Source organism: Periplaneta americana, chromosome 16 (assembly GCF_040183065.1).
Source record: "Periplaneta americana isolate PAMFEO1 chromosome 16, P.americana_PAMFEO1_priV1, whole genome shotgun sequence".
Classification (NCBI taxonomy): Eukaryota; Metazoa; Arthropoda; class Insecta; order Blattodea; family Blattidae; genus Periplaneta; species Periplaneta americana.
In genome coordinates this window covers 60,977,785-60,989,942 of record NC_091132.1, presented here as the reverse complement: position 1 = coordinate 60,989,942, position 12,158 = coordinate 60,977,785, and the positions used below count along the sequence as shown (strand labels likewise).

The 12,158-nt window shown below is 32.8% G+C and overlaps 1 protein-coding gene across 2 annotated transcripts in view; it reads left to right on the top strand.

The window, feature by feature from the left end:
- LOC138716361 (vesicular glutamate transporter 1-like) overlaps positions 1 to 12,158 on the top strand; it is an 82,495-nt gene that overhangs the window by 929 nt on the left and 69,408 nt on the right. The window contains exons 2-4 of one of the 2 annotated variants that reach the window (XM_069849368.1): positions 2,156 to 2,256; positions 4,885 to 5,105; positions 10,551 to 10,781. In XM_069849368.1, coding sequence (XP_069705469.1) covers positions 2,232 to 2,256; positions 4,885 to 5,105; positions 10,551 to 10,781 — 477 coding nt within the window. In that variant the 5' untranslated portion in view covers positions 2,156 to 2,231. The remainder of the gene's footprint in view (positions 1 to 2,155; positions 2,257 to 4,884; positions 5,106 to 10,550; positions 10,782 to 12,158) is intronic. The other variant, XM_069849369.1, reaches the window with a different exon arrangement.

Sequence of the window (12,158 nt, the reverse complement as noted above, 5' to 3'; positions counted from 1 at the left end):
TGAGTACATTGTTGTTGTTCTCAATAATTCACGTGAATCACACGTTCTCGAATCTTCGTTCGCGTGACTTTGCGAAACTTCTAGAGGGATAAGTTTCTAGATGTTCCCCTCTGCTCCGCGTCACCCCGCACCTTCCCTCATACTAGATGCGTGCGCAACTTCCGAGGCAAGCAGGTCTTTCAACATGGCGCCACAATACCTTATGACAAAGACCTTGCTCAAAAATATTTTCTTTGGTGGGTTAATGAAAGGAATTTTCTGTAGCCAAGATCGGAGGTGCAGAAATTACATTGAGTGGAGCTGTAAATACAACATACTGTTATACTGCTATTTCAACATCAAAGAGGATTGTGCAGTTGCTATGAGTGTGGATGTACATGTAGCAAACTTTAAGAATGCACTTAAAATGCCCAAAGTACGGAAAAACAGGAAAACTATTTATAGAAGGGTGAGAAAATGTTGCCGTAATTAAAATGTGTGATGAAGAAACTAAGCTTAAGTAACTGGGATTTCCCTTGGCGTGAGTCACTTGGCAACAAAATATGCGGTACGTCAACTAATTTTACCTATGAAACACACTAACAAGGCCTGACTAGCAGCATTCCGTCCCTTAGTCACTCCGGTAGGATTGCCAGACTTCCAAATTACATTTAGTAACGATATGAGTTAATAATGTTATTTAATTTGTAAGAAAACCGTCCATTTCATTTAAAAACTGCAAATGGATAAATCATTCTTCATCCGTCCTTCTAGTGACAAGAGAAAAAAAATCATACTCGTACGGAGGGTAGGCCTACTTATCAAGTAAAAATATATTTCTTGGCATTTCTTAAATTTAAAAAAATCTACTTCAGTCACATATATTTTTATGATTTTTAATGACTGTGAGAGTGAGAAAAAATCTGATATATAGTTTTGTTAACATATGAATTGAAAGCAAGTAGAGAACATTTCATACTTTCACCATTAAAACTGTAAATCTTTAGAAATTTGAATGAAGAAGTACGAATATAAACATTCAATGTGGGGAAAAACTAAAACTTTTACAAGCATCCCGACGACAACAACACAAACCTTATAGTACTCGGCAAAGCGAGCTTCCGACAAGGAAAATGTGTGCAACATTGCTGTGACGTCATTGTATGGAAACAAACGGACACCTGGTTGACTGCAGCACCGTAATCTACAAGGTCAAGTCGGAAGTTCGGCTGGCTGGGTAGTAATGTTTTTATCCCCTCAATGCCCCGCGCTCCGTAATCGCTTACGATTGATTGATTTATTTATTTAATTATTTATTTATTTATTTACTTATTTATTTATTTATATATCCATAAAAGAGCTAAAAAACATTGGACTTGTCAAAGGAAGAAAGAAAAAAGAATATCCTAATTAAAAATAGATTAAATGACAATAAATTAGCACCAATGTAAAACTACACGTATTCCATCTAAATTGTAAGGACAGAGATTTGTTAAAATTCTTTTGATGTGTCTTTTAAAACACCTTAAATCATTCATATTTTTAATTTCATCAAGCAAACCATTATATATTTTTAAACCATAGACTATATACGTTTTGTCGAAAATCGTCAATCGACGTGCTGGAATATTAAAATTGTTCTTAAAACGAGTGTTGTAATAATGAAAACCACTATTTCGATAAAAATGATTCTTCTTAAAATGTATTAATTCCATAAGTTTAAAAATATATAAAGCATAAACTGTTAAAGTAAAATTATTAAAATATTCTCTACATGATGTACGATTACCAACACCTGCCATGCATCTCACAACAAGCTTCTGAGCAATCAAAACATCACTCATCTTCTGACTTGACCCCCAGTAGCATATGTCATATGACAATCTAGATTCCACTTCGGCAAAGAGGCCTTTTTCAGTATCGGATATGAGCGGATCCTGTTTTACATTGCTGAAGGCATGTGCATATAAAATTTCAAAACAAACTTAGGTAAATAGCAGTTTTATAGGCAAAAATTTGTGGCGAAAGAATCACTCTGTATTTTACATTTTCATGGGAAAATACATAACAATAATTTCCAAATCACTTCTGAGTGGTAAAAAACGAAAGCCCTAATTATGTGAACTGGACAGACTTCTTTTCATGCACTACTTCTATTAAATATATTTTGTTTCAGGCTGAACAAGATTCATGGATATCTATTCACCACATTTAACAGATTTTCAATAGAATTCTTCTAAACGGAAGAAGAAATGTCTTCTGACCGAAAATTAAAAGGTATCTAATTGGTTTACATGATGTCATTAATAATTCTGAATGTATATTAATAAGGTAAGTACCTTGATATGCTTGGGCTTACTTGGTCTACACGTTAAAAATGTTCTTATCATAGAATCACTTCAATATTTAGCTCATAAATTTATCTTCCAGTTTAATAATCAATTTAATTTAGAGCGAGTATTTAAATAAAAACAAAATCGAATTTAGAATACATAAAAAAATGTCATACATTAAGAATATATATTATATTTACTACTAAAACAAGAAGATTAATTTTCTGAGTTTTGCGTATAAAAATAGACCTTTTCTGAACACCGGGTAATGAAGTAACTTCATAGCACACTTCATGATCTACTCTACTGTATTAAATCACTTGTCATCATAGGAACAGAATGCCGCTACTTATTAATGTTAAAAATCAATCCACGACTTACTGTAACCTACCAGAAATTGTTCTCCTTGGTCATCTTGTGAATGTTTTTATTATAAGAATAAAATAAATTTCTTTTAGAAATGTGTCGCTTTGTTATGGTAATAAATAAAGTTTATGAAGGTCTATGCAATTTTGTGTGTGCTGTGGACTTTCTCGGCCTTTTGTAATTTAGTTTTATTTTTTAAATTTAATTTAAGTAAGTTTAATTCGTTCATTTTAAGTGATTTTAATTTCATTTTAATTTCAATGTTAATTTGAATTTCAATTTTAAATTAAAATTTATTTTCTTATGTTTTTTTAATTTGCTTTTACTTTTATTTTAGTTTATTTACTTATTTATTTATTGATTTCATGTGTTTACTTTTACTAGCAGAGTTAAGGTCATAAAGCATTCTTTTCCATTCAGTCTGCGAGTCTATGAATATTATAATGAGTAAGGTGATAGGAGGCAAGTCAGCCTTGAATGAACTGCCAATGTCGACAGTATGATACTAAAAGGTTACATCATAGGAGTCCTAGTCATTCATCTTTTTTTCTGAAGTTTTAAAAGGTATTCCTTATTTTTGGTTTACAAGACCAATATTTTTGTTAAATTATTAAAATTTCGTATTGCCACTTGTGGTGAACAAGCGCAATTGGGATTTTCTCATGGTTCTCTTATTTTCCCAAAACTAACATAATTCAATTTAAATCCTGTCCAAATTCAACGTCGCAAATTTCTAGCGCAATAATTAACAATAGATCCCTATTATAAACAACAACAACCAAATTTCTTGGCTTCAAAATCGATAATGTGTTAAATTGGAAAAATCATATTAAAGAAATTACCCCCAAACTAAATTCAGCTTGTTTTGCTATTAGATCTATGCAAAAGATAGTAAATATCAATACCTTAAAAACAATATATTTTGCATACTTCCACTCGGTAATGAGTTTTGGAATAATATTCTGGGGAAATTCCACAGATAGTAACAATATATTTCTATTAAAAAAAAGAGTAATTAGAATAATAGTAGGTGCGAAATCTAGGGAGTCGTGTAGGACTATTTTAAAAAAACTACAAATAATGCCCATGGCTTGTCAGTATATCTTTTCATTAATAGTCTTCCTCGTATGTAATCGTGAAAACTTTATAACTAATTCAACAGTTCATAGCATAAATACACGTCAAAAAAATGACTTTCATACTCCATCGGCAAGTCTATCGTGCTATCAAAAAGGAGTGCGTTATATGGCAGTAAAAATTTTTAATAGCCTCCCTATCGATATAAAAAATGAAACTCAAAACATAAAATTATTTAGGGCCAAATTAAAGAAGTACCTAATTTCTCACGCCTTCTATTCTGTAGGTGAATTCATGACATTCAATAACACTTCATGAAATTGATACTAAAACTATGTGTTGTACTAGTAGACTATATTGTAAATCTCGTCTGTATATATTTCATCTAGACTGTGACTATAAATTAAGATTTTATTATAGTATTAAGTTTTTTGACTTGTTCCATATTCTAGCTGTAAGCATGTATGAATACCATGGAATGTTAATAAATACAATACAATACAATAGGCATTAACGACATTCTGTCTGCTTTCCACACCATTCACTTCAACATATAACTGTCACTGTTTAGTCACGTACTTCTGTATCAGGAATGGTCTAAATGTTGGGCCACACTAACCCTCACCCCCATGAAAAAATCACATCTGAAAATTGGTATCATATAACAATATATATATATATATATATATATATATATATATATATATTAAAGTCTGAGATTTTTGTATTTTTGCATCATGTCATGGTTGCAGAAATATCCAGCTCTTTTGACATATACACATTATATCGATTTCACCATCAGGAAAGGGAAACTGATCTGCTAAATTGTTACATTCAATACCAAGGACTATCCTCCAAATTATAGATTTCCTATTTCTTGCCCTTCCTGATGCTAAAGCAAGCATAACTATATCTCCAAAGTGTTCAAAATGTTGGAGGATTTAGCATAACGACACGCTGTAGAATCCAAAAAAAATTCCGCACCAAATTATTTTTAAGATATTTTATTCTTAATTTCAAATATTATAAAACTAATTGCCTTTTAACCAAAATAAAGCCTCCTGGACTCAACATCTCAGAATTTCAACCATTGCAGCTATGATAATATTGTATTCACTGCTTATTACAGAATGTATATCCGTACAGAAGATACTGTGGTGGCTTATTTTCTTTGGATCTGCTGTTAACTACATGTTGCGCACCAACTTGAACATTGCAATAGTGTCAATGGTAGAAAAACGGCAGCCGAAGCTCAACAATGAATCTCAAGTTGAAAAGTGCTATTCAGAGAATTATATTAACTCCACTAACACAACAAATTCTGAAGAAATACTATCACAGGATGACGAGGTAACCAACTACTTCTTTATAAAATATGATCCATTATTATTTGTCATATTTTAGAATATAAATGCTTGCTTACTTACTTACTTACGGCTTTCAAGGAACCAGGAGAATTTTAAAACTAAATTTATAATCGGCCTGCGTCTCTGAGGCAGACGTATGTTTGAACGTAGAATACGTCTGAGGTTAGGAGTTGAGAAATGGAACAACGGTTATTTCAGTAACTGAACTATTTACAACAAGCAGGAACCCTTCAATTTTAATTTTAATTTCATATTAATTTTGCAATGTTGATTGATTATTATGCACATACTATAATTTTATGTTTAACGTCTGTAATTAAATTAAATTTTCTGCCAAAGTCTCAAAAGCAAAATGATTTTGTTGAGTATAGGCATGTGATATGAAAAGTATGATTACAAAGGACATACAAACTACTTGAGTTTTCTTAAAAGGTTTATAATATTGTTGCTCAACCGTGGACATCACACTTGTGTAGCTCTGATAATGTAGTTTATGCATTACGAGCAGCGCTCTAAGATAATACACTGGCATAATATTCGGACTCAGGGTTGCCAGATAAAGGAAAAGCAACCATCGTACCAACTTATAAAAAATTTCGTACTTCAGTATAAAATTGTCGCACAACTCTCAGCTTACATTGTTATAGATACTGCGTACAAACATATTTCACATAACAACCAAAGATGTGGTTCATAGCCGTATATCGTCTTAACTTCTATGTGCAAAATATAAAATTTTTCTGTAGGAAGAAAAACATATTTATTCATCCTATGGCAGCTGTACATAGGAGACTGTGAATTCTTACATTTTAGAAACAAAGAAATATAATTACATACACGAGATTTTATTATTTGCTGTATCCCTATTTAAGTTATTTAATGGAGCAAAAACTGAAAATCGATAAATATGTCACATAGGAGTTATTCCAGGAACAACGACGATGTATAAGTCTTCCAGTAAATTTTAATTCCGATTAAGAATATTACTAATTAATTATTGTTCCCATCCACAATAACATTCAACATTCAAACAAATCAGCATCCATATTTTCATCCAATGAAGAATATTATTATGTACTAGCCGTACCCGTGCGCTCCGCTGCACCCGTTAGAAATAAATATAAAGTAATTACATAATTAAAATAGGACATTTGTTGATCCAGGGAACATTCGTGTTTGATAGAAGGATAAATCGTTTAATATGTTACTTAATTTAAATTGCATCCAAATAATTAAAATGCGATTATTTTGGTCCAGAGACCACTCATTGGTGCAATGACAATTCCTTTAACATGTTTCTAATTTTTATTACATGCAACCATAGTCTAATGAACATTGACATCGTTTAGATTGAATGTGTATACTTTATTTTACTTGTTATAGGTTTCCATTTAATTATGGTAATAACTTAATTTTAACCCTTGTTTTCTACGTATTCAGTAAATGGCGTTTGGCCCACTATTGTTCTGAACCCTTCAAATAACTTATATTGTATAATATTACATTACATATATTATATTATATTATATTATATTATATTATATTATATTATATTATATTATATTATATTATATTATATTATATTATATTATATTATATTATATTATATATTATATTACATTATATTATATTACATTATATTATATCAGAAGTTACTGTAATAACATTATAGCATTATGTCCATCTAGAGAAACTACACTTTCCAATGGTGAAATAATAATTAATTATACAAATCGGTTAATTTAGCTTCCGATATTACTTCATACAAACACAGAAACATTCTCTGTAGGCTATCTTTCATAGCTTTCGATTGTTGCTGTCCAAGGCCCCTTATACGGCCTTAGATGGCAGTTATTTTAATTTTAAAACTCATTTATCTCATTAAATATCAGTCCTATCAAAATTTTTCAAGGAATAAAACTTATCGCAAATTATTTTTAAAGAAACTTTTGTTATGTAACATTTTTTACAAAAATCAATAATAAGCGAGATATTTCGATTTATTTAATTCAGGCCCCTTATAACCCCCCTTTTAAATAATGTATTTTGAATGCCATATAGCCTAAAATCTAAGTTACAACGAACATAATTTATATTCCAATTTTCATCGAAATCCGTTCATCCATTATCGCGTGAAAAGGTAACAAACATACAGACAGACAGACATACAAACAAAAATTTCAAAAAAGCGATTTTCGATTTCAGGGTGGTTAATTATATATGTTAGGATCAATTATTTTTGGAAAATCGAAAATTACCAGAAAAATTTCGGCTACAGATTTATTATTAGTATAGATAGTTCACATCAACAGTGACATTAATTTAGCATTCAAGCAAATCACCAATTCTTCACCAATTCACATTAATTTAGCATTCAAGCAAATCACCAATTCTTCACCAACACTGTCACTCTCGTAAAGCATGCACGATGACGCTTGATCAGAAACATCATTCATTATATTGAAAGTCCGCAGAAACCGCGGCGGCAGATATTTTAATATCAATGAATGCGTCAGCTGATAAGCACGTCAAATTAATCCACCTGTTGGCGCGTAATCGTACTGTGATACTATTTCATTGATAAAATTCTTCTATTTTTGAACATATAAGGAAGTTAGAATACCACAGTCGCATTTGTCGCAGTTTGCTACTCGACTTCTAAAAATGAAACAAACTTTGAATGTAAATGTGCAAAAATGTGACAACCACATTGGACTTCAGAAAAGAAAATGGTAATGGAAAAAATGAAATCAGAGATATATTTGAATTAAACTCTATTTAAATGAGATGCTAATGTTCAAAAAGATATTGAGCAATAGATGTTCAGGAATTGATTTAAAAGAGTTGGTGCAATTCATGTAATTTAAGTGAACAATTTCTTCTAATTGATTTATATAATTCCATCGCATACTGTAAATCAGGGGTCGTCAGCACAGAGCACGCTGGGAATAGCCTCTCTTACCCGCGGAAAACGCAGTGCACTATAGTGCTCTCGTAGCTGCTAGCGGGTATGCTCTCTATCTCTCCCTGTTGCACGACAGTGCACACGGGACGGCACCGCGTACCCATTGCACATTTCAGCGAGTGCTGACGACCACTGCTGTAAATTGTGAGCGATGATTTAGTTCCATGAATCTTGTAAAAACTGGAATTGATATGAAGTGATATGTTATGATATATGATATGATATGATATGATATGATATGATATGATATGATATGATATGATATGATATGATATGATATGATATGATATGATATATGACATGACATGATATGACATAATATGATATGATATGATATATGATATGATATGACATGACATGACATGACATGACATGACATGATATGATATGATATGATATGATATGATATGATATGATATGATATGATATGATATAAGATATGATATGATATGATAAATATTTCTCAAAATCTTCGGTCCTGCTGGCTCTTCACATTTCTGTATTCGGGCCAGCATTCCCTTACTTGCACTATTTACAATTTTAAACAAGACTTATTTTGACCCTTGAAGCCTGTTCTTGCCATGTCTTTCATGTCCCTTCACTTTCACTTGACCATCCTTTTACTTTATCCACTATTATTCTACTTAACTTCTCTTATTCTCAGTTCCCTTAAAAATAATTCCTCCCTCCATAACTAACTTAATACTTTAAATAACAATGCACATAACTTATTTAATATAAAAGACCTAACCCTTGTTGACTATTTCACTACAAACTTGAACTAATATTATATTCACTGTCTAAACTCTTCTCACACCACACATTAGCGCTCGTATCCTAGCAACATTGCTTTCACTTTATTTATAACACTATTTAACACTGAAAAAAAGAACAGCTCACCTCCATTTATCCATTACCTAGCTGAACCTACTATTATTTCATCCCACTGATGCACCATTTCCTCAGATTATAGACAGGTTTTTCTCCACTATTGCCCCCTCTTTTCTCACTCCTGGCACGCTTTACACACTCACTACTTCCTCTTCTATTCCCCGCACTTATTCGCTTCATCGTTCGCCAGTCTCTTCTTTCGTCGATAAAAACTGGAATTAGAAACCGCCTTTCAGTAAAAAGAGTTAGCACTCTACTAACAATAAATTTTAAAGGACCAAATAGTAAATAATTTCAATTTTTAGAGTGCTCATAAAATAACGTATTTTAATGTGATTTAAATTCAGCAGCAATTAATTCTAAACATATCTACGTCTAATGATTTACTTACAAATTATATCATACTTTATTCATTTTATCTTTATGCACAATTATTTATAATATTGCTCAAACATTTCGCAATATGCACAAATATAATTTTTCATTTGTGCATTTTTGCGACAATTATTTATTTTCTAGCTTAAACCCTGCTCTGAACTCTTATTACTTTGACATAACCGCGCAGTACATGAAACCTAGAACCGAAGATGACTTGCATGACAAGCGTAGCCACCATACTGATTTTCAAAGCATGTTTTATCCCTTTCAATTATGTTTTTTTATTTATATTACCCAACGACATACTGAATGAAATAAGAAGACATGAATTAACCTCTAATTTTATTTCAAATATAGACCATTATAAGTTTCAAAATAATTTTGTTCCTTCAGTAAAATAGTCGTACAACATTGCGTACGACATAGTGTTCGGTCGTACCTCGTACAATTAATCAAAATAGTTGTATGCGTACGACTGTAGTCGTTATAGTCGTACGTATTACAATCCTGTCGGACTTATCTTACACCAGTGTCTAGTATATGCAGTCACGAAGCTCAATACGTAGTAAATATGCATCCATAGATAGTTGCTAACAACTAGGATCGCTACTATCGCCTCATCACAGACAATGCGAAATAGTGCCTGCACAGTCTATTGTTCCTAATACTCTCATAAACTCAAACTTCGTGACTGTATATACTTGACTGTGCTTACACCTTATCCCCACACACACAATATACTAATCCTGCAGCTTGGTGTTACACTACTCTCTGTGCACAGCTAATCTGTTTCCAGTCGGTCTGTGTCCAAACACTGGCCTCTACTTTCCTCTATTTTTTTAATATTACTGGTCAGAGGCCATTAGGTGTTTTTCTTTTTCCTTTTCTCTGTCATCTTTTAAATTAATGCGAACACAACACCAATTCCTGATGAGGGACTCTAATCCATAACTCTTTGGACCAAGGGAGACATTCCGTGACTCTACCACTTGCGCCATCCAGGCCGACAGTACTTGCAATCCCACTGAACCTTAAAACTGTTGCTCGTAATGTATCAAATAAGAAAATTTCAAGTAGGCCTACTATATTTTTTGAACATAGAATATTACTACAGGTATTCTAAATAGTTAGTACCACCTAATTACAATTATATATCCGTAATTGAAAACTAATTCATGCAATTTATTTGTGCAGATTAGATACAACTGGGATGAGAAACAGCAAGGATTAATTCTTGGAGGATTTTTCTGGCTCTTTTGGGCAACCCAAGTTCCTGGCGGTATATTAGCTCAACGGTATGGTACTAAGATGGTTTATGGACTTGCCAACATGTTTTTAATGTTGCTTTGTCTCTTAATTCCTCTTGCTTCATCACTTGATTACCGCGTTGTCGTCTTCCTCAGAGTCCTTCAAGGCATCAGTGCAGTAAGTATACTTGTTTTCATTAAAATATAGGAGTTATATTTTACATTACTTCATTTCTGTGCTATCATTTTACAGAAAATGGTCTTTCAGCTCCACTGCAGTAGATACTTACAAAAGATAAACAAGCAGGCTAACAGTCTTAATAAAATACATTAATATTTTCAAAACAACAATTTATAAGTAATTTTATTTAAAAGCAAGTTATTTCTTATTATACATTTCACAAAAAATGTATCAGTAGTGCCATTTTACATAAAGCTACACTAGGTAAATTGTGTGATTTTTCTCGTTGTTTCCAATATAGTATGGGCGTAGACCTACTTGAAGAAGCTGGTAACTACATAGGAAAGCAAAGAGTTACCAGCTTTTTCCAATAGCCACGATATACATTTTGCCTGCTTCTCTTTAATACTCTGCCTCTATGTCAATTCCCCACCTTCTTCCTGGTCAACCTAAGTTATGATGAAGGATGGGTGGAGCGGAGAAAAATTCTCTCCGGCACCGGGACTCGAACCCGGGTTTCAACTCTACGTTCTGACGCGTTATCCACTAAACCACACCGGATTCAAGTTCCGATGTCGGATTGAATCCTCTCACTTTAAGTTTCACTTCTTAGACTAGACGGCATTTCAGAAAGCGGTCAACTGCTATATGCGCCGTATCATTTCTGGTATGTGACGTTACAAGCTTGTACAGTAGAACCAATCAGAATCAGTCTATAACAAGTACTTCCCGAGTTCGTTTGTTCACTTGTGAATGTTTCAATACATTGAATAAGTAAAAGCCAGTGGCGTATACTGGTTAAAGGGTTTGGGCTACCGCTGACCCTATTATTACACAAAATATATCTAACAATTACTTTAATTTTAATTACTATGGTAAAACTAATAATACAAAATTATTACATTATGTTATATTATAAACTTTTTCTTTTGTAATTTCCTTGGGCTACCGCCGGTAGCCCCGCTAGCCCGCAAAATACCCCCCTTGAGTAAAACTAACATTTACTCTGTGTGTGTGCGTGCGTAAGATAAATAAATGGAAGAAGAGATTGTAAAAAGACTAGTATTGCACAGGCAGAAGCGGAAAATAGTGTTTAAGGCGTATAATTATTTTAAAAACGTTGACGAGCAGAACGCTGCCGGCCATCTTGATGCTGGCTGCAATGTTGCCAATGCGCAAGAAACGACTGCAGAAGCATGTGCTGTGGGATGAGAACAGTGCAAAGAATAGGGTAAACTAGGGTCTGTTGGACAGTCGGGCATGTTGGACACTCCGTACTTTAACGTGTTACCACGCCACTTGTTGGCACCACATTCAGCTAGAAGTCAATGACGGAAGTAGGCACGAGTGGGGCTACTTCCGTCATTGACTTCT